Here is a 24,587-nt window from a genome sequence, read left to right on the forward strand (position 1 = left end):
TGATTCACTATTGGACATGTGCATGATTATTCTAATGGCGGAAACATTAGTTACTAATAATCATGAGATCAACCGTTCATAGGTTCAATGAACGACCATGACTGCTAATGGCAATTCCATTTTCATCTACATGAATAACCTATGTGTATGTTGATACGATGTGTATCTCTTAATACTAATCCAATATTTCTTGACGTAATTGGATTAATCATAGTCCAAATTCATCCAGAATTGAAAACTCAAATACTTCTTTGTGAAAGAAGATATTAGCTCGTCATTCCTAATGAGTAATGAGGTGTAAACATTCAAAGGATGATAGCTCCCACTAAATTCCATGTCTTCACATGATAATTTCTAAAGCTCCCACTTAATTCCACATGTTTCGAAATTGATTACTCAATTGAAAACATTTCAAAATTTGGAATGTATGTTGCTTTGCAAAGTTATTAAGATGAAACCATATATGTTCCCATCATATCCTTTCAAAATTCCTATTTCGAAGAGGTCTCATCTTAACCTTATGGAAAGAGATTTTAAATCTCTAACACATTCATGTCATAATGATGTGTGGCAATGTCATTTATTAATTATAAGTAATATCTAATACACATCCTTCAAAATATCCCTTTTAGAAGGAGGTTTAACCAATTCATTTTCATAATGAGGTTAAGTAATGACATCTGCGTGGTTTAAAACTTTGGCTATTGAAGATATCGGTATATCAATCCTTGCAACCTCTAGTTATAAATATCGCTTATTACTAGGATGTTACATTGATTCATTTAGGCTCTTAAGTAAATCTCAAGGTTGAAACTATTGGTCAAAATTTTTCATAAACTAGTCAAAACTCTTGTTAAGACTTTACATTAGTCATTTTGGTCCAAAACTTTCTTTTGGTCTCCTCGTGTAGTTATCTTGAGAGCATACTCTTATGATTACTTCACTTGGTCTCTTTAGTCATATAGAACTTACTTGAGACCATAGATCTCATCTATTAGGTATACTATATAAATAGATATACCTTCATTCAAATCATTCTCTCTTGCGTAGATCTCATTTACACAATCTTATCTTGGTGTGAGTTGTGTCCTCATTTTTCTCTCACTCTATCTTTAGAATAAATACACTAGAGATTCAAAGATAGCATATGAGACACAAATAATGATGTTGAAGTTATAAGGAGAATAATCTCATAGATTGACTAATAGTTTTAGATTTCGCAAGTGTACTTGGTGATTGACATTCCTTTAAGAGTGTTCATAGACTCAAAATCCCTTTGTAAATGATCATACACAAGCCTTACGCATGTGGACATATAATGAATCCCGTCATTATATTTGTCTATTAGATCACTTTAAGTTATATGTTTCTAGGAACAAGCATTTAAACATGAATTTTAGAACAAAAGGATAAAATGATAAAACGGGTGACTTGGGTTGCAAACCAAGTCACCATTATCCAAAATACAACCAATTATCCAAAATACCTTTCCATGTCGAACACGGAAACTTAAGGTTCTAAAAATCCAAAACATAATTTAAAATAAGACAATAAAAAAGCGAAGCTCCATGAAAGCTATTCCTAGCTCCTTGATGGTTTCTTAAGCTTGCTTTTATTTTCCTTTATCTTTGCTTGGTGGAGGCCCTATTTACAATAAAAAGGGAGATACATTATCACAACTTTGTATCACAATACCATAGTTGAATTAGAAACTTAAAAGAAAGGATAGTCATTTACCTACTGGAGTAATCTTTCCAGCCTTAATATCACCAAGGTATTTGGAACAATTTCTTTTCCAATGTCCCATACCATTACAATAATGGCATTTATCAAGAGGACCCTTCTTGATTTTTGATGTGCTAGCATCATTAGCTTTAGCTTTGGTGAAAGTGGGAGCTTGCTTCTTACCTTTCCTCCCATTCTTTTTGAACTTCCCTTTACTCTTTGTGCTTATGTTAAGCACATCCTTTGGAGGGTTCACATTTAACCCCATGTCCCTCTCGGCTTGCACAAGTAACTTGTGCAATTCTTCAAGAGACACATCCTTGTCTTGCATGTTAAAATTCACCCGGAATTGAACATACGCTTTGACTTTGGACAAGGAGTGTAGAATCCTATCTACAATGAGTTCTTTGGGGATTTCAACCTTTTGAATTTTCAAGGTCTCGACAAGCTCCATAAGTTTGAGCACATGAGGGCTAACCTTTTGGCCCTCTTTGAAGTCGAGATCAAAGAATGCCGCGGCCACCTCATCTTGGACGATCCGCGGAGTTTGTGAAAACATTGTCACAAGCTTGGAGTAAATCTCATTAGCGTTGCCCATTTTAAAGGCTCTCCTTTGGAGATCCGTCTCCATCGTAAATATCAAGACATTTTTCATTGCGGCGGACTCCTTTTGGTAAGCCTCATATGCTTCCCTAGTGGCGGCGGTCGACCTAGTAGTAGGTTCGGGTGGAGAGGCCTCGGTAAGGTAACGAAGCTTGTCGTCACCTTGGGCGGCTAATTTGAGTTGGGCATCCCAATCGGAGAAATTTGACCCATTCTTTTCAAGTTTACATCGATCCATGAAGGATCGGAGCCATGATGAATTAGCGAGAGGCGTGGCAATAGGGGTTGGTGTTGCCATTTTTTATGAGAAAAAGAAGTGGTCTACAAAACAAAATAGAAGGAGTAAAACAAATGTCGTTTTAATAATAATACTCGTAAAAATTTATAATTTAAACAAGTTTTATGCATTTTTCTAGTGACCTCTACCCAACTAGATAAATGATTCCAAGACCCAAATTCATATCAACTTAGGCACGGGATAGCCGATGGAACCCTTATTAATATAACTCGGTGGATTAACGTTTAATCGATTCTACTTTTAGAACTCTTGGTCGATAAAATTACTCTAATGTTTATCTATAGCCCGGAACACATGCGACTACGGTCACGAATACTTCCGTTGAGGTCAATCCAAATTTCGAATAAATGTGTCCATGATCCAAATTCACATTAATTTGGGCACGGGATGGCCGATGAAACCCTCATCAACACGAATTCGGTGGATAGACATTCATCACCCACTTCCCCTACGAAACAAGGTTTGTACCTCGGGATGGCCGAGTGCACTCCCTCGCGAAATAGGTTTTCATGGTTTCTACTATTTGGTAAGGCTATGTCTCAATTAATTGTTTTAGCGAGAGGTCATGTCAATTTATTATCTATCACGTTTTAAGTGAACTAAAGCGGTGAACTACGATAATTGTAATTGACACGGTCGATGAACTCGATTAGATGATGATGCATGTTTTAGTTATGGCGATTTAGCGATGCATGTGACATATAAATAAAATGCAAAACATAAAAACAAATCCTAGTATGGCCTTCCTAAAATAGAAAAACTATTTAACTATTACATATTCGGAAACCAACTCCATTGGTCCCTTGAACTTCGGTTATGGCATGCATCTCGAGGTAACACCGTCTTTATGTATCGCCATCTTGAAGAAATCCGTCTTTGGGAACTCCGAAATGAATAAAATTACATAATAAATTACATAATTTCCTATTATACATTTGTAACTAAAATAAAATAAATCTATTAAATTACAAAACGGTGATACGAGATCACAATAAAATTACAACCGAATCGATATTCCCATACATTTCGGGAAATACCAATTAAAAACTAAGGCCATACTAAGTAAAAATTACATAATTCAAAAATTACATAAATTAAAATTATGACAATCATAAAGAAAATGCAGCATTATAATATGTATGAACATGCCCAATTTTATGCTAAATCGCCTTTAATTAGCCAATATCGTATATTACTCGGTTTTTACGGATTTGCGTGATTTCAACATTTTATAATCACAAAAATTACATAAATTCATATTCATGTATAAGTTAATTACCCTAACCTCTTAGGACTCAAAATTTAGTCTTCACTAATTATTTGACCATAATTAACTCATATTTCTAAAATTTGTTCATTAATGGACTTAAAAAATATAAAAATAAGCTATAAACTTCAAATAAATCACAAAATTTCAAATAAATTTGAAATTTGAAATTTAAACTCATGAACATTCTGGAAAGATACCACGACACTCATAATGTTCAAAAAAAAAAAAAAAAAACTTAGGTTAAAAATTTCGAAATTTAGCCGGAAAAACAATGTTGCGGTTTATCGGTTTTAACTAAAATAATCATAAAAACATGTGAAAAATTATATACATCAACTTTTCAATTTTAGATCTGAAAAAAGATAATAAAATGCAACATGTGACATTTTTCCTTAGTCATGAAGTATGTTTTAGTAATTATTCACTAATAAAGTCACTATTTATGCTATTTTTCATCAAAAATCCATAAATCATGCATGAAGACTTCATTATAGCCTATTATTTTACACACATCTTGTAAAATTGCATGTGACAACATACTAAATTTCTATGACCAGATTCGAAATATTTCTCATATTAACCTATTTTTCATCTAAATCCGATTTTTATCATGAAAAATCCTTTTTTCGAGCATAGGAAGTCCAAAAATTATGAAAATTTACAGGTCATCTCAAAATAATATATGTGACAACATATCCAAAAATCACTGGAAAATTCGAAGTGTAGCTAATTTTAGTCCGAAAATGACATTTTTACTCATAAAATCATATTTTAATGCCATTATTGTATAATATGAACAATAAAAATCCGTAAATTAACCAAAATATCCTAAAAAATTTTAGGACCAGAAATTTTAACATGCATGATGATTTTCGTGATATATCATAATAACACAAATTATACAAGTTTTATATGTTATTCTTATAACTCGGAAAAACTTTTAACCGATTTGCATGCAAACAACCATGGCTCTTGATACCGATTGAAGGAAAAGTAGATCTATATACTTGACATATTCATATATGTTTTATTTTAATTTTGTCATAAAATTAATAAATGATCTTATGCATGCAAACAATAAACAATATAAAGAAGAAATGTTCATCTTACATTGGAAATTTGGTTTATATGGGCACAAGAGAGATCACCTTTATCTCTTGTTCTTGTGCTTTCCTTAGTGGAAGAACTAAGATCCAAGTATAGGATCTCTCCCAAAGCTTTATACCCAAAGCACACTCTTAATTAAAATTAATATTATAAATACTAGTACAATATTAATCTTGTAGAAAAATTGACCCAAAAATATTATAGGACACTTAATATTTTCGGTTTATGGGAGGAGGAAGAAGGAAGCTTTTTATCTCTCTAAAACTCAAATTTTAGATGAATGAATAATGAATACTACAACAACAATGTTATGTATTGTTTATCAAAATATAAGGTAAAAAACCCCTTTGATTTTCCTATGGAAAACCGGGTAAGGGAAGAGGAGGGAAGAAAAAGTGAGCCAATGCATGCAAGAGTTTATCTTCACAATGTAAACTAGGTTGCAAGGCTAGTATATTAGGGAAATGATTGTGTTTTCCATTAGCATAATCAAACACAATATTAGCCTAATCCTCCTCTTTATTTTCGGCACATTCATAAAATGGAATCCATTTTATTTTTGTCAATTGTCAATATGTCACATGTCATATGTTACATAACTTTGTTATGTATTTTTAACATATTAAAAATCAACGTATTAATAAAAATACGTCATATACAAAAATCGACTTAGTAATTCATAATTACTTGTACCAAAATATTTTACCAATTATAAATCACAACAATTTGTATTTATAATAATTCATTCAAATTTAATTGTTTCTTTAAACAATAATTTCATCTGAGTAATGATACAATTCGATTACTCAGACCGTATATCATTTAATCATATTATAATGAAATACGTAAATATTACTTCCAAAATCGTCCGTTAATTTTTTAAATAAATTAATTGACCCGTAACGTTATACGATCAATTAATTAATCAATTAAGAGTGTTGCCCTATAGGTATGACCTAGGGGATCAACTGATCACCACCGTCGCACGACAGTAATGTCAAACTCTAGTCACCCAATCATTACCGATATTTGTGGACCAGTTGACAGTAAATATTACTTCCTAATTGTATTCTTTATAATGAGATTTAAACATGTGATCATCATGATCAACAGTCGTGATCGCATTATTGTCGGAGGACACATATTCCAACACTGCCGTGGGCCTGAATCAGTGGTGGTTGGACTAGTGACTGGCGTGGATGTGGATGTTAGCGGTGCACCGACAGTCCAGGAGGAGGCTGTGCAGGGCATGGACATGGAGCCGCCCCAAGACTAGGGGCTTTGCCGTGGGCCCGAACCACTCGTGGTTGGACTAGTGCCTGGTGAGGCTGTGGATGTTAGCGGTGCACCGGGAGTGGAACAACTCGTTGATCGACGCCAAGTTAGTGGTACGAAAGCACCGGATGGTGAGCCTGGCGTTGTTTCGACCACAATCCGTGAAGATGCATCGCAAGAAGGGTTAGAGATTGGTAGTGGCATGGTCAACGAGCAAGGTGAGGGCCCTACTGCACAACCCGGTTGTCCTGGTTCATTTCAGAGTGATGACAAGCCCATGGATGTTGCAGAGGGAGCAGATAAGGTGGTTGTTGAAGCACCCTCCTCTGAGTTTAAGTTGCCGGAATTTCAGTGTACGTTTATATCTACTGTAGAGCTAGCTAAGGCATTTAAGGGGGTTCCGGTGAGGATTTTGGAACGATCGATTTGGCAGGCCCTTCGAACCGGCTTGTTCTGCGGGTGGTCGGGAAATTTATGTCCCCCGGAGTAATATGGATCACCACCCTTTCCTATTTCATTCACCCGAGCCCTTACTTACGGTGCATGAAAGTGGTCCCCGAGAATCGACTTGCACCATGGATTGTGAGGAACCCATGCCGAGCGGGGCTTTGTTCTTGTAGACTGCAATTTGAATAAGAAATTATTTAGGGGTGTTTTTAAGGAAAGGAAATACGTCCTGGACTACGTATTTAACAAATCAGAAGCTTGGTTGAACGGGTGAGTCGATTAATTTCTATGTCAAACATATTAATACTTATATGTTGTCGTAACCATGTTCGCCTTATATAATTTTTTCTTTTTTGTAGGGAGAATTGGCGCTTTTTTGGACTTCTTCTTCGTGTCACGGGAAGACATGTTAACCCTTGAACCTGGATAGGAAGTTATGAATTCTGTAATCGATTGTTGGTGCCCACTAATCAATAAGATGATGTATGACCAAACTGCACCAGTTGCATCCTCTCGTTGTTTCTTCGGGCTTAGTCACACCGTACTTTCCCTATCCTCACTCAATGCAATTTTTATAGTTCCAATTTAATTGTAACGTAAGTGTCTAAATTTAATAGTGCTACCCTTCGTTTGAACAGAGCCCTGCACTGGATATTTGGAAAGCCAAGAAGAAAGGAATTGTTCTTGACAAAAAGGACGAAATTTGGGCTGGGTGGGATGCTTGGATTCAATCCTGTTTGTCTCCATTTCAACTTGGATCTGATATGGTAAGTGTAAATGTGACCTATTGTGAAGTGTAAATGTCATCACACCGAAAGTGTATATGTGATTTTCACAGAAAGTGTAAATGCCTGGATGTGATTAAGAAGAAAGTGTAAATGTCATGAAATATGAAGTGTAAATGTGATACATAGTGAAGTGTAAATGTCATGATGTATAGTGTAAATGTGATTATATAGAAAGTGTAAATGTGATGACATAGCGAGTGTAAAGGTGACTAAATAGAAAGTGTAAATGTCAGCACATATAAAGTGTAAATGTGAATATATGTAAAGTGTAAATGTCATGACATATGAAGTGTAAACGTGAGACATAGTGAACTGTAAATGTCGTGAGATATTGTGAAGTGTAAATGTAATGAAATATGAAGTGTAAATGTGATACATAGTGAAGTGTAAATGCCATGATGTATAGTGGAAATGTGATTATATAAAAAGTGTAAATGTGATGACATAGGGAGTGTAAAGGTGACTAAATAGGAAGTGTAAATGTCAGCACATATAAAGTGTAAATGTGAATATATGGAAAGTGTAAATGTCATCACATAGGAAATGTAAATGTGAGATATAGTGAAGTGTAAAAGTTATGACACAGGGAGTGTAAAGGTGACTAAATATGAAGTGTAAATGTCATGACATATATAGTGTAAATGTCAATATATGGAAAGTGTAAATGTCATGACACAGGGACTGTAAATGTGACGAATTATTGAAAGTGTAAATGTGAAATTTTACTGAGTGTATCTTTTATGTCTTTGTTGTCACATCCGCCAGGTCTTCATCCCGATCTTATCTGGCAATAATGATCATTACAGTTGTGCATGCATAAACTTCGTTTCCGAGCAGATAAAGTATTTGGACAACCGTCGATACGACGATGATTTTGAGAAGCTTCCATATTTTGGAATTTCCCGTATTGCGGTAATAATTATAAATAGCATACATTAATTTGTTCTTTAGTGTTGATGTATTCTGGAATTGTAAACACTGTTTTTAAATTAAATTTTTTTTTTAAATTCCTTTTACAGTGTGATTTAATGGGTGAGTATCTGGAGTCTAAAGGGTTTGTCAGAGGTTCAAAGGTTGTCGGGTTCAAATTTGTCAATGTCGAATTTAAATGGCAAGGTACGGGTTATTCTGCGTTTGATTGCGGGGTGTACATGATGATACACATGTTGTTTTTCAATGGGAAGCTATTTGACTGCGCCTTAGGTGAGAGGGACGTTCTCAACCTCGTCCGGGCTGAAGTGGTGTCGATTCTTATCCTGAGTGACCATAACAAAGTGAGGGAGAGCGTTCGTGCAAGGATTACCCAATTCAGGGAAAAGTATGGTCAAGGTCTGAACCCGGTCTCCAATGTTGCACAGAAGCGGAGTCTGGACGATGAGGAAGAGATTACGTACAGCAAACGTCCCCGTGTTGCAGTCCCACCCCCTAAACGCATAGAAGGAAGCCCTGTGGTCAATCCTGTAGTCATACAGGCGGAAAGCAGCCCCGTTGTTGTTCAAGCGTCAGCGCAGTCGTCAGGTAGCCAACCTTTGTCAGTCGTACAGAGCCGTCCCCGGGGTGGGGGGGATGGATTGGGTTGCTCAATTGACTGTGGGGCGGCTGGTATTGTAACACCCCCATACTCCAAGGGCCTTACCAGGACCACCCAGGTATAAGGATGTTACCATCTCGGTTACCCGAGGCAATGATAATCATAAGACAATAAAGAAACATATTAAAATAGTAAATATAATTTAAGTGATTACATATCTCAAACCAAAACTGTCAAAGGAATTACAAAGTACTCAATCAATCTCTCGATAAAGCTATCAAGCTACTAGACATCGTCCGACATCATGAAGACTTCTAACCGCAACGTGATGACTCATCCCGCCTATCCCGTACGCATCATATCATACCCGCTCAATGAACCACCACCCCGAATGGATCACCATAGTTTTTAAAACATTTAAACGGGGCCTTCTATTTACACAAGTTATATATTTGGAGACAACAACCAACATGCTCAAGCAATCGCTTTACACAATCGTGCACTCCACTCCATCTCCGTCACCGACCTTCCACTGGAACCGCTACGATGGGGGACCGCGGCCGTTCCCACCTAAGCCCCGCTCATCATACCGAGCGATAACCTGTCCCATTAATGTGCACATCCCCTTCCGTGGCGGGTTCCACGAAGGGCGAAACTAGGCGTGAAGCCACTCCCGCAAGTTGACCCCACTGTTCGAGAACGCATCTCGAGAACCATGACAAACAATCATAATCACAATATCAAGAATGGGTTTATCTGGAAAATCAACCAATTACACTAACTAAAAGCACAATCACAACACATTATGTGTTAATAAAAAGTAGGGAAACCCTGGACGGAACAAAGAACACAATGTATTTTGTCTCAATCTTGAACTTAGAATCAAAATTCCTCTCCTACGAATCCTCCTCCTAACATATAATCATGCAATTGCTACCAATCAAGAAACATAACAAAAACCCCCAATCCCAAAATTAGGGTTTAACGAAACTTAACGAAATACTATAAAATTGGTATGTAGATCTTACCCTCGACAAAAGGATTACAAAGGTATAAAGAACGATGGAATCCGACCTCTCGAGCTTGGATTTGTCAACAACACGGATGAATGCGAAGAACATAACTTGAATCTCCCTTTTAATGTTATTAGGTTTGTAAAGGTGTATTATGAAAGTGACGGAAAGATTTATATATTAATCCGTGTTATTAACAAAACCCGTATTCGATCACGTCGAAAGCATGCGGTGGACTATTGCTTGTTAGACGACTACAACTTTGAAAATTGTTAGTACAAAAAAGACTCTTATAATGTGGGCCAATAAGTTACGATATTTAATTTGTAACTACTTCTCAATTTCTTACTATTATACGTGTGTTTTATCGCAACGAATCAATCTCTTGTGAAGAGGCATTCAAAGTGTAAATGTCCGACATCATGACCATGCTTCCCGAGGTTAACATGTTGCCTGTTGTCATTGAGTCGTGGGTGTTTTCTTGAACCATTTGGAAAATAAGTGAATACTTACTTCCTAGGATGGCCTTCTTTGGGATACGTCATATGGTACACCCCCCCCCCCTGCACAAAGCCTAAAAGTTATACATTAGTTCTTACTTTTATTATGTAGTCTCACTCACTTCGAACAAGAATGTATCATGCAGTTTTTGGATATATGTGAAGTGGGCTCACGATCTAATGACATCAGCGATCAAAGTTACGTATCACATTTGGGATACCTTCATCCAAGATCGTGATAAAACTTTCAACCGAATGCCTTAAAGTTTATCTTCGTACATGTCAACGTTGGTGGGCACTTTGCATGCGTGTGTATAAATTTTGGACAACAAATTGTTGATCTCCTTGACTACCAACATCATGCCAACGGGATCGACAATGAAATGTGCAATGTTACGATTTCGCCAAGTGGCCTCAATTCGTTAGCGATTATTTGGATGTCTAGCCAACGGACAGGGGATATGAGATTACTAGCTTTGAGCATCGGCAAATCCCTTTGGGGCGCCAAACACCCCTTCCTAACATAACGAGAATCGGGGATTTTCTGTATGATGTATATGCTGATGTACGAGGGTCAACCTTTTGAGCATCCAGACTTGGAGAGGAAGAGGAATCGACGGTACTTGGTAGTCGAGTTGGTGGCGACGCTTGTTCTAGCTGACATAAATGTCAACAGAGACATTTTTTAAGCAAAGTTGAATGGGTTTATCGCTGGAAAAGAAGATTTATGGGCCAAGTTACAAAAGAAGTGCAAAATTAAGGCTGTGTTATCGAAAAAGTGAACAATTTGTGGACATATTTTTTGTTGAAATGTATTTTGTTTGGCAATCTTGAACTTAGAAAAGAATGTTTTGTACTGTGGTTGGCAATGTTTGCAAGTGTAAGCTTTACAGTAATGAAGTGTAATGGTAAATTACACTAATGAAGTGTAATGGTTGACTATTTTTTGGCATTTATAATCATAGTTTTTTCAAAGTGTAAATGTGACTAAATTGCAAGTGTAACTGTTATCACACTTGTAATTTAGTCACATTTACACTTTAAGTGTAAATGTTAACACACTTAAAGTGTAAATGTTAACACTGTGGGTGTCAACTTTATCATACTGAAAGTGTGAATGTAAACACACTGAAATTAAATTGAATGCGGTGTAAATGTGGTGACATGGGAAGTGTAAATGTGGTGACAGCCCAAGTGTAAATGTGAACAAAAAAAAAGTGTAAATGTGAACAAATAGGAAATGTAAATTTGAATATAGGAGAAGTGTAAATGTGAACAAATAAAGTGTAAAACTGACTAAATTGGAAGTGTAAATGTGAAGATATTCAAAGTGTAAATGTGAGGATATAGTATGTGTAAATGTGAAGTTACTGGAAGTGTAAATGTGCTGACATGGGAAGTGTAAATGTTAACACCAGTTATTTGAAAATAAGTGTAACTGTTACTTGAAATAACATAAGTAATCCAAAATAAGTTCAAGTAACACAATGTTTGGCTATCTAATAAAACCGAGAGTTTTGGTCTTATGACAGTATAACTCTAACGTTGGTGTTACTAAAAGTTACACCAACTGCAGTTCAAAGTTACGCTTCCATGAGACCAATTCCTTATCGCCCGCTCCAGTTATAGCACATCAAAGTTTTAAGTTACACACTCAAAATATATAGAGCAACACTTGTCACTGATCTGACGTCTATTCTTGTTCTGACTCCAGCTCTTCCTCCTCCTCTCCTTCATCCTCTTCTGGTTCAGACGACCCTTCGAACAATGGCCTGTGTGCTGAGAAGGGGTTAGGGCAGTTTCACTTATCGTGATTTGTCATTCTCTTGCAATTCTTACACTTACGTTTGGGTTTCCTAGACAACACCACTGCTTTTGTTTTGGCTGACAACAATCTTTTTCCGCTCCCCTTGTTTTTCGAATTCTTTGGTGGCAATATCGTCACTACCTCAGATGCCGTACAATTCAGAAATTTCTCCATTTGTTGATTTTTATTCAACACTTCCCCTAATGGTGACAGGGAGTGTTTAAATGATCTAATTACAGCGGAAAAGCTGTCAACATCAGCTACTCCTTTGTCTCGAAGGAGCCCTACAGCTTCATGAACTTCTAACCACATTATTGACATTGCAATTTGTTTTTCATCGATGACTTGCATGTTTTCTGTCCCTTCACCATTAGTATTGAAAATCCTTAATCGGAGATACTCTTTCATCCATCTATTTACAACATAATCTTCTGGTATAGTCTTTATCCCACTTGCTGAAAAAAATCCATATTATATGGCGGCATAGGATTAGGTTCTTTCAAACATCGTACAACCTATTCTTGCTTTACGTGTACTGTGTCAAATGGGATAAAGCTATCATGTAAGTGTGAACGTTAAAAATATTGTCACTGATGTAAAGTGTAAATGTCAAGAATTGTAAAGTGTAAATGTTAAGTTATCAGAAGTGTAAATGTAAACTACTTAGAAGTGTAAATGATATGAACTGTAAAGTGTAAATGTTAAGGTATTAGAAGTGTAAATGTTAAGTTATAGTGATTTAAATGTGTAAATGTCATATGATGTAAAGTGTAAATGTCATGAAATGTAGTGTAAATGTCATTAAGTGGAAAAGTGTAAATGTTAAGGTATAGGAAGTGTAAATGTCATATGATGTAAAGTGTAAATGTCAAGAATTGTAAAGTGTAAATGTTAAGTTATTAGAAGTGTAAATGTAAACTAATTAGAAGTGTAAATGATATGAACTGTAAAGTGTAAATGTAAAGGTATTAGAAGTGTAAATGTAAACTAATTAGAAGTGCAAATGATATGAACTGTAAAGTGTAAATGTTAAGGTATTAGAAGTGTAAATGTTAACTTATAGGGATTTAAATGAGATAAAACAGAAAGTGTAAATGTCATATGATGTAAAGTGTAAATGTCATGAATTGTAAAGTGTAAATGCTAAGTAATTAGAAGTGTAAATGTAAACTAATAGGAAGTGTAAATGATATGAACTGTAAAGTGGAAAAGTGTAAATGTTAAGGTATTAGAAGTGTAAATGTAAACTAATAGGAAGTGTAAATGTCAGGAACTGTAAAGTGGAAAAGTGTAAATGTTAAAGGTATAGGAAGTGTAAATGTCATATGATGTAAAGTGTAAATGTCATCAATTGTAAAGGGTAAATTTTAAGTTATTAGAAGTGTAAATGTAAACTAATAGGAAGTGTAAATGTCATGAACTGTAATGTGTAAATGTTAAGTTATTAGAAGTGTAAAGGTTAAGTTATAGGAATTTAAATGAGATAAAAACAGAAAGTGTAAATGTCATACGAAGTGTAAACTACCTGGACTGTATGCAACTTCAAAATTCTTCTTTCTGGATGAATCTTTGACAGTAGTTACCTCTAGCTCGCCTCTCTCAGTGAAACCTCCTGTTCTACATGTATCAATTGAGAAGATGGCTTCTTGTTTGAATTTGTGGAAAGCTGAATAGGTGTACACCTTTGCAGCATGAATCTCTAATGCCAGATGTGTTGACGCCGTTGCGGACGAGTGCTTATCCATGTTGTCAAGCTCCTTCTGTGTATGTCTTTGTTGGTCCATAGCGCTCTCAAAACGCATCCAAAACTCAACCAATGTTCCTGACTTGTGCTCAAACCTCTTGAAAAAGCTATTTTCGCTCTCTGATCTTTGAGTTGTCCTCATAATCGATGCCATCCTCAAGTCTCTGCAATGCGCCATCACCTACTGTCCCCTTATAGCATATGTCTCTGCAAACCAATCATTTACGCCAACACCATGATCTTCAATTATTTGCTCCCAGATATCATCAAATTCTTCTGTCTCAAGCTCATCGTCCCATATAATGTCATTAATTTTACACATGAACTCATTATAATCACTCCTCGAGACGCCAAACTTACTGGGCATTTTGTTCATTATATGCCACATACGAACCGATGGCCATTGCTGTCTTGAAAACAAGAGGGACAGATTTGATAATACCGGGTCCCGATCCGTAATTATGTACTCGGGTTCCTTACCCCCATTGCTTGTAAAACCGGGCTGAAAACCCAATTAAACGACTCATAATCTTCCCTTGCAATTAGAGCCCCACAGAACGTCACAGATCGTTTATGGTGGTCAACACCTGTGAATGGTGTGAATACTATAGAATCCTTATTGGTGGAGTAAGTTGGTCGAATGACACCGCATCACCAAAAATTTTGTAATTATCTCGGGCGGTACCGTCCGCCCATATGGCCCTACGTAGACTGCCATCATCGTCAAGGTCATAGTCAAAGTAGAAACCTATTCTTGTTTCAGTCATTTCCTTGAAATGGTCAACAAACAACTGACCATCCCGCTCGTGAATGAAACATTTAACATCCCTATGGAAGTTCTTAAAATCATTTAAGCTTGCTCCAATGTTTTCGTATCCATTCACTTGTTCTTTGCAGATTCTGTATGTTTTTGTTGCTCCTATCTTCAGCTGCCAATCAATCATCAACAGATACGTCATATAAATATAACATGAATGGAATTATTTATTTAGTATAGAGAGTGATTATATATTACAAACCCTTGTGTTCGAAACGATTATCATCTTGTGATAATCTGTTATGTTACGCGACAATTTCTGGAACTCTCTGTCCTTAAGTGAGATAAGCTCGTGATTGTGACCCTCGTGGAACCGGTCAATTAATAAAAGACCATTCTTCATATATAGTCGTATCCTCGCTTTACACCCCACTCTAGTGACCCTGAATATCCTCTGTGACTTCTCCCCAACCAGTCCGTCATCCTGTTCTTTACTGGGCTTCTTGTGAGCGAAACCTTCTCGATTACTGACGACGAGCTTTGACTTGATCTCACCGCCACGCCATTTTTTTGTTGTGTACCTACGTATATCAAACCCACAAGCAATGGCGTATATCTTATAAAAAGTCACCGCATCCTCAACGCCCCCAAACTCCTGGCCGATGTACGGTGTAAACCTCTTCTCGACCTCCCTACACAGCTCCTGCCTGTCAGGTTGAACTCCATTCTGTTTTAGCAAGTCTGTAAATGTGCACAGAGTGTAAGTGTAAATGTAAACATCCAAAAGTGTAAGTGTAAATGTCAGCAGAAACGAAGTGTAAATGTGCTGTTCTGAAAGTGTAAATGTCAGCAAAAGTGTAAATGTCAGCAGAAATGCAGTCTAAATGTGACGCTTTAAAAGTGTAAATGTCAACAAAAAGTGTAAATGTGCAAATTATGATGTCCCAAAAGTGTAAGTGTAAATGTAAACATCCAAAAGTCTAACTGTAAATGTCAGCAGAAACGAAGTGTAAATGTGTTGTTCTGGAAGTGTAAATGTCAGCAAAATTGTAAATGTCAGCTGAAATGCAGTGTAAATGTGATGCTTTAAAAGTGTAAATGTGAACAAATAAAGTGTAAATATTTTCAAATGCTAACTCAAATTAAAACTATAATATTAGCAATTAAAATGTGACTATAACAATTAAAAAGTGTAAATGTAAAACTATAGCAAAAAGAGTAAACATCCAAATGTGTAGCAGAAACGAAGTGTAAATGTGATTGTCTGAAAGTGTAAATGTCAACAAAACTGTAAAAGTACACCAAAAGTGTAAATGTGAGCAGGAATGCAGTGTAAATGTGATGCTTTAAAAGTGTAAATGTCAACAAAAGTGTAAATGTTGTCAAAATGCTAACTCACATAAAAAATATAACAATAAAAATCCAAAGGTAACTATAACAATTAAAAAGTGTAAATGTAAAAGTACAGCAAAAGTGTAAATGTGAGCAGGAATGCAGTGTAAATGTGATGCTTTAAAAGTGTAAATGTCAACAAAAGCGTAAATGTTGTCAGAATGCTAAATCATATCAAAAATATAACCATAAAAAGTGTAAATGTAAATCTAGCATGAATATTTACTTCTAACAATAGTGTAAATGTGTTCAGAATGCGTTCATGCTACTCAATACTCAAATTCATGAAAACCCAGCATGAAGATTGACTTCTAACAATAATAAAAACAAGAATGAACAAATATTAAAAACAAGGATGAACAAATTCGATGACATGCAAAATTTATCATTACCTTCATCCATCCTATTCAATTGAAAATATTAAAACGTTACTGAAAACAATGAATAAAATGAAGAAATACCATTGATGCCATCTATTATTTGCATGTTTACGCTGATTTGGAGGATTTAGAGAGAAGTTAGCTTCGTTTTCAGATAAAAGAACCCAGTTTTAGAGAGAATAAAGAAAGAATAAAGTTGGAATAAGTGTGTTTAGGAAGGAAGAATGTGGGGAGTGTAAACATAGTACAAAGGATATCTCCTTTTGTCCGTAGGAAATGATCATTGGTAAGGACAATTTGCAGGAAATGTTGCCCTCTTTCATAGCCAAGCTTTTCCCTTTTTTTTTGGCCTATATTTTGTAAAAAATCTCCACCATAGATGTTGTCCATCTAAGGGTCCTTATAAAGACTTAAGGACTCAAATGAGGTAAGGGACTCATTAGATCTCCTCTCTCTCTCTCTCTCTCTCTCTCTCTCTCTCTCTCTCTCTCTCTCTCTCTCTCTCTCTCTCTCTCTCTATATCTATATATATATATATATATATATATATATATATATATATATATATATATATATATATATATATATGTGGGATCCGGTGAGTCCACCTAAATATTTGAGTCCATAAAACAATATCGCGCGCTATACAAAACAATATCACGATTTTTTTTTTTTTTTTGAAATAAAAAAAATTTTTCAAATTTTTTTTAACAATTTTTTTTCCGTGTAAATTGTGATATTGTTTAGTATAACTTGTGATATTGTATTACAAAACAATATCACAAAATAAAAATTTCAAAATTTTTTTTTTCGAAAATTTTTTTTAACTGATTTTTTTTTTCGTGAAACATGTGATATTGTTTAGTATAACGTGTGATATTGTTTAGCATAACGTGTGATATTGTATTACAAAACAATATCACGATTTTTTTTTTCAATTTTTTTTTTTGAAAAAGTTTTTTTTCCAGCTGTGATACTCTTTAGTATAACGTGTGATACTGTAAGCTGTGATATTATTTAATATAACGTGTGATATTATATCATGGACTCACGGACTCAAAAAGATAGGGTGGACTCATGTGATCCTAATTCTATATATATATATATAAGACATAAATATTATTACCTCTTTTTCCTCCTCCTCCTCCTTCTCCTCCTTCTTCTCCTCCTCCTCCTCGTCCTCCTCCTCCGCTTCCTTTATGACTTCTTGAACCATATCCAACTCTTTTTCTGATGGCTTTTCCCCATTTTCCAACATTCTCACCATCAACCTGGCTATTTTCTGTAGCTGTGTAGTAGAAATTAATGTCAGCATATATAGTTATAAATTATTTTAGTTCAAATACAGGATTTATAGATTACCTTCTTGTAATCATCACCACTTCGAGTAGTTTCCCCTCTCACACGACCTAGATGCTCTGCTTTGCCGATTGCCCTAGCAAGAATGTCATCACGTCCTCCAGGCTTCCATTTTCCTTCCTGTACCTTCTTCTCACAGATACTCTACATACACATAAAACAAATCCAACTCGCAAAATACCCGGCATTCTCACCATATGGCAGCCCCGTATCTTTATCCCATTGTAAAGGATTAGGTATCTTTCAATTTATTCCTTCTAGGGAAACCTTGTGGCGCATTCGACCCGCAGTGTATTGCAAATTATTCTCATCACCTGAGTCGTCGCCTGACGCATTTCTATCATTTCTTTTCCGTTTTTCGACCATATCTAAAGCAGAAATTAATAAACAAATAATAACAATGCATACTTATAATAACAAACAAATCTCTAGAGAAGAGGGTTTATTACTTCTTTAAAGAGGAGAATCCGGATTGATCTGGCGGCGGCAATGGTGATAATGACGATGACTGCGACGGCGATGGGGTAGGCTGGTGGTTGAGGGGAAGCTCAGTGTTTGAGGATATTATGTGTGGGAGGGTAAGCTCAGAGTATATATATGTGTGAATAATACAACACTTGTAAGACCTTGTTTAATGGAAAGTAATAAACACGGTATAAGAAAAACCGTTGTATTTTGTTTCCAAACAGACAACGGTTTTGTTTGAAACCGTAATTGATTAGTATTATCTACAACGGGTTAGAAATAACCGTTGTCTTAAAAAATTTCATTTTGTTTGATTTTCCCGCCAAGAAATAAAGCATCATTTTTATATACATAACGGCTTGAACCGTTATAACTGTATACGTCCTGAACAACGGTTTAAGTATAACCGTTTTATTTTATATTTCATTGTGTTTGATTTTACCGCCAAGAAATAAAGCATCATTTGGTATATGTCAGCTAATTACAATATGTTTCTCATAAAATCTTGCTTATTTCCATTAATTTAAAGGATTACAAGTTTACACATAAAGAGTACAAACTACCATCATATATAATAAACTAGGTAAATAACAATTAGAAGAAGAATTTTAAAAATTAACTTAAGCCATGCCTCATTATTTTTGAGTTCTACGATATCCATGGTTAACTTCTTGCATTCTTCTTTTGTCTTCAATATTTCACTGTCATTTCCCCACTTAGATTCTTCAATTTGATATAGTATACTTCTCATTTGAGTAATCTCGATATCCATGCTCTTTTTCTCATTCACTGACCTGTTTATAACCTTCCTCTGCCACTCAGTCATTGGTTCATCAACCCACTTGAAGTAATTGCATCCACGCATTTTAGTCTTGGGATTATAGAATTTGCAAGTAAGAAACTTTCTTCATGGATTTTGCAAAGTCCAAGAAGTCCGCAATGTTGCCGAAACTGAGCAATTACATGTCCCTGTTGAAATAGAGGAAGAAGAAGAGCTACCAGTTGACATAATTTGAGTAATAAGAGAGAGAGAGAGAGAGAGAGAGAGAGAGAGAGAGAGAGAGAGAGAGAGAGAGAGAGAGAGAGAGAGAGAGAGAGAGAGAGAGAGAGAGAGAGAGTTATTTAAAATATATGTTATTCAGCAATTGCATAATCTAACACGGTTCTTATAAGAACCGTTGTAATTATCTTATTAATATCTTTCAATTTCCATTAATTTTTAGAGGTGTTTATATTCTAACACGGTTCTTATGAACTATCGTTGTCATTATATTATATGTTATTGTTTCATTCATTTGCATGTTCGTAAGTTATTTGAAATCTATGCTAATAAGCATTTGCATGAAATACAGAGTAGAACTATATATTAAAACGAGCATATCATACAATGGCGCAAAAACAAACAGTACAACAAGGGAAAAAAAGGAAACACAATAAAAAATTAAAAACCACAAAACAAACAGCTAACTAAGTAAATTAATTAAACACCCTAATAGGAGTTTGACTAGGAGGTGGGTACTGAGGATAAACTTGATTATAAAATAATCTTACTAAATCGGCATCAAGATGGTGATCAAAATGAGGCACTTTTTCGTCTTCCCATGATTTCGCTACATTAATAAACCTGTACGATATGAACCTTCTCATCAGATGAGTGTCCTCAGCGGTGGCAACCCATAAGTAAGGCCCATCATGTACATAACGATCCTTAGGGTCGTTGGCATAAAAGTCACTTTTGCCCCTTTGATGGTCGCGTGATGCATACCTTGCAGCGAGTTGTTTTACTTGGCGAAAATCGTCAAGACCATCCCCTCGAAACTCGATCAGAGCATATCCAAGAAACCCACGACTAGAAATCCAAGCCAGATGGATTGCCTTAACATTTGAAAACCCATTTTCAATGAGGATGTCCCTCAATAGGTTAAGAGACTTAGAAGCTGCCTTTCCAACAGCATCGCGTATGACAGGGAGATTGTGAATTATGCACGTAATCGGGTTGATATAATGGGTTAACGATTGCTGAGGAGGTGCGATTCCGGATGATGAAGACGACGACATTTTAATTATGATATGTATGTATATGTATATTATTTAAAAAGTGAAGTAGAAAGGTTAGTAATAATAGAGTGATTCTTATTGTTACTGCAAATGTGATGCTATTTATAGTATAATAAACCTATAATTAATTAGAATAATTTCATCCATACGTTACATTCGAACTTCTATTAATTTTGCATGCATGCATGAGGTGAATAATGGTCAAACAACCAATAATAATAAGGCATGCATTGGTAAAACAACAAACTTTCAGTTTCTACAGTGGATCTGTATTTACAATGGTTATAAGAAAAACCATTGTTTATTGGTGTAATATGGCAACGGATTTAAAATAACCGTTGTTGATATATGAAATATGATAACGGCTTAACAAAGAACCGTTATCATTTTGTGTTATACATACGGTTAAACAACCAATACTACAACTTGCAGAAAAAGTAAAAATTACAAGGCATGCATTAGTCAAATCATAAACACTAGAAAATCACAAATAATTAAACAATTTTTTTAAAACGAGTTATGTCCAACCGTTGTTGATATATGTAATGTGATAACGGCTTAACAAAGAACCTTTATCATTTTGTGTTATACATATGGTCAAATAATCAATACTGCAACTCTGAATCAGAAAAAGTAAAAATTACAAGGCATGCATTAGTCAAATCAATACCGTTGTGTTTTTAGTCAGTGGACAACGGTTTTTTGATAACCGTTGTGTTCTTACTCATTGGACAACGGTTTTTTGGATAGTCGTTGTAAGCTTATATGTTTAACACGGTAGAGTTGACCGATTCTTATTTAACTTATACCGTTTCCACTTTCCAATTCTTAACTTGTTAAGTTTCTAATTCTTATCTTATTATTATACCGGTTCCATTTCTTATTATCTTATTATACCGTTTCCAATACAACCCAAACTCATTATAAGTAGAATTATAATTTTCACAATCTTAACTTGTACCGTTTGCACTTTTCAATTCATAACTTGTTAAGTCCTGTATTAATTTTCCACATTGATTATGTCGTCAAGTTCATCAACTTATAGTGGTTCATATTATTCATCCGCTGATGATGATGATGATGAAGCATCATATGAACCTCTTGCAGGACCCCCAAGTAGATTTATGTACGCTAAACCCTTTACGTGCATAATTCACAATCTCCCGTATATAGAGGACGGGCATGGAAAGGCTATACTCTCGTATAGCCTTGACTGGTTAATAGGTTTGATTCGGTTAGCCGGATTGAATTTGGTTCAAAATATCTACCCGGGCAATGATGCGCATGATGGCTTCGGGCGGTGCGCCCTCATCGAGTTTGGCGGGGGTGAGGAGCGGGAATGCTTTCGTCAGGCTCGCAAACTTGAGCAGGCATTCTATAACAATGACTCTTCGAGTCTCTGGTTTGATCACGATGATTAGCGGGTAGGCCCATATTTATGGGTTGCGAATGAATCTGACCGTCTCCTGCTACTTTCGATTCTGCACCGCTAAGGTCGCATTGCCGAGCAGGGGACAATGCCGTTGGAATGGGAAAACGACTATGTGGATTGGGCTGAAGGTGAAAGAGACATATATGGTGATATTGTCTCTGAATTCCAGAGGATGGGGTAACAAAAAACATACTCCCTCCATTCAACTCCACACTACACATTTGCTTTTTCACGTTTGTCAATGCTTTTTTTACGCGATAAATATCTTTAGCTTGATATTTTAATATATTCCTAAAAACCTAAGTCATTATAATAAAAGTTAGACATTTTTCTAGTGATATTGTCTCTGAATTCCAGAGGATGGGGTAACAAAAAACGTAACAAAAAACATAAATAATTAAACTTTAATTCAAACCACCACCATAATCCAGATACAACTTACAATGCCAGATAATAATTAAAGACTTAATTATTAGAATCTGATGAAGTATTAGGATACTCATCATGAATTTCGGTATAGAGCAAGTCGCAGATCGGCCCTTCATTATCACCGGGAAGCGCAAGTGGAATGGCCTCTTTCTCCAATGACATAGGCACGGTGACAAGAATGTGATGCTTCCTATAATGTTTCAGCAGATGATGATCAAGATGGGTCGCAACCCATAGATAAGGGCTTTGTTGTTTATCATCCGGATAGAAGTCCTCTTTCCCCGCATCTTCCCCCGCAAATCTAGCCCCTAATTTTCTTGCCTGACAAAAACTATCATGGCAATTGGCTTCATCAAACACGATAAAAGCAAAGCCTACAAAACCTTGCTTGTTTTTAGATACATGGTACACTTTTTTAACCGCGGTGAAACCGGAGTCATGAAGCATTTGCATCACCCAAAATTAGGGATTAAACCCTTTTCATTCACACCATAATGAATCAAGAGACTATGGAGAATGCAAGTAAAAGGTTGTGCGTAACGAGAATGTGATTGTAGCTCCGATACACCAGCCATATTTTTTTAGAGAGAAATTAAAGAGTAAATGTTTGATAATTTAGAATTTGACCTAAAATATTATGAAGACATATTTATAGAATTATTTTGGTCAAATTGAATATTATTGGTCAAATTGAATATTTATTAAAGTTCTGATAAAGTTTTAAATGCAGTAGTCAAATTGAAAAATCTAAACAAATACTGACAACGGTTGAATTGAAAAACCGTTATTTAATAATAGAAAATAATAACAGTTACGAAAAATCCGTAGCTATAACATAACAACGGGTAACAAAAACCGTTGCTGGTGTTAATTTAGTAACGGTTTTTGAAATGCCGATTTCTTAAATTGGTAACGGTTTTCTAACAACCGTTGATAAGAGTGATTTTATAACGAGTTTTTGGAAACCGTTAAACGTTTTTGACAACGGTTTGTTAAGCAGCCGTTGTCAAATTATAATAACGGTTTACGAGTAAAACCATTATTCCTATTAGCGTGGTCTAGGTTTCCGCCTATATCTAGAAAATGGTAATCTAAGTGTCGTTATTAAATGCATTAAACCGTTGTGATACGCTCCTTATTGATTGCCAGATTTGGCGTAGTGACTAAGTTATGAAATACACTAAGAAAAAATTATGAAATGCAATAAGAAATTTTATAAATTTGTGAACTCAAATGCACTTACCATTTAAAAGCCAAAACTGCATTCTTCTGGCCGAGAGTGTGGGTTCCTAATGCTCCATGGAATTAAAGAAGGATGGGGGAAATATCTTCTCTAACTTGCATATTATTTCCGCAATGTTTGACTCTAAACGTTCCATAGATTCAACCTTAATTGTAGATGTACATAAGTCTCTAAACGTTCCATAAGGACAAGCACGGTACCTTGTTGTAGACCAATCGGAAAGCATACCATATGCAGGGAAATCATTGATCGTCCACATTAATGCAGTCTTTACTTGAAAATTTTGTTTCTTAGAGACATCGTAGGCATACACGACGGTTTCCCAAAATTCTTTCTACTCTTTGATTAACGGTTGGAGGTAGACATCCAAATTTGCCTTTGGGTTCTTAGGACCTGAAATGAGCAAAGATAAGAATATAAATTGTCTCTTCATGCATAACCAAGGAGGTAAGTTGTACGGAGTGAGTATCACGGGCCAACATGAGTAAGGCCTCCCGAATTGGTCGTACGGTGAAAATCCATATGTACATAAACCGAGCCGAACATTACGAGGCTCACTTGCAAATTCTAGATTCTCTCTATCAAAATGTTTCCACGCTTCTCCATCACTTGGGTGTGCCATTGTTGCACTCTCTCTTAATCGAGAGTTTTTATAGTGTCAACTCATCTCACTCGCTTTGTGCTTGGTTGCATATAGTCGTTGTAACCTTGGCGCAAGTGGAAAATAAGTTATTGGTTTACAAGGAATTCGCCTCCCACTTGAATTTTTTGCACTCTTATACCGAGCTACATGACACTTTGTGCATTCCTCAAGATTAACAATTTCCTCCCAAAAAAGCATGCATCCAGTAGGACACGCATTGATCTTCTCATAGGGTAGTTGCAATTCCTTAAGCACGTTCTTAATCTCAATTAAAACTGCACGCCATTTGATTATCCTTTGGAATAATGTCACCAACGAACG

The 24,587-nt window shown here is 35.7% G+C and overlaps 2 protein-coding genes across 2 annotated transcripts; both read right to left on the minus strand.

Annotated features, from left to right (window-relative positions):
- Positions 1-12,358: 12,358 nt before the first annotated feature.
- LOC141595181 (uncharacterized) lies at positions 12,359-14,148 on the minus strand. The gene is made up of 2 exons (XM_074415151.1): positions 13,890-14,148; positions 12,359-12,819 (listed from the first exon to the last, which is right to left on the minus strand). Exons 1-2 carry the CDS (start codon positions 14,146-14,148, stop codon positions 12,359-12,361), a joined length of 720 nt encoding a protein of 239 aa, XP_074271252.1.
- Positions 14,149-14,289: 141 nt separating this feature from the next.
- On the minus strand, positions 14,290-20,519 carry LOC141595182 (protein FAR1-RELATED SEQUENCE 5-like). Its single transcript, XM_074415152.1, has 6 exons — positions 20,305-20,519; positions 16,650-16,660; positions 15,128-15,606; positions 14,794-15,037; positions 14,589-14,695; positions 14,290-14,514 (listed from the first exon to the last, which is right to left on the minus strand). Exons 1-6 carry the CDS (start codon positions 20,517-20,519, stop codon positions 14,290-14,292), a joined length of 1,281 nt encoding a protein of 426 aa, XP_074271253.1.
- Between the last annotated feature and the right edge of the window lie 4,068 nt (positions 20,520-24,587).

The sequence above is a fragment of the Silene latifolia genome, chromosome 8, assembly GCF_048544455.1.
Source record: "Silene latifolia isolate original U9 population chromosome 8, ASM4854445v1, whole genome shotgun sequence".
Lineage (NCBI taxonomy): Eukaryota > Viridiplantae > Streptophyta > Magnoliopsida > Caryophyllales > Caryophyllaceae > Silene > Silene latifolia.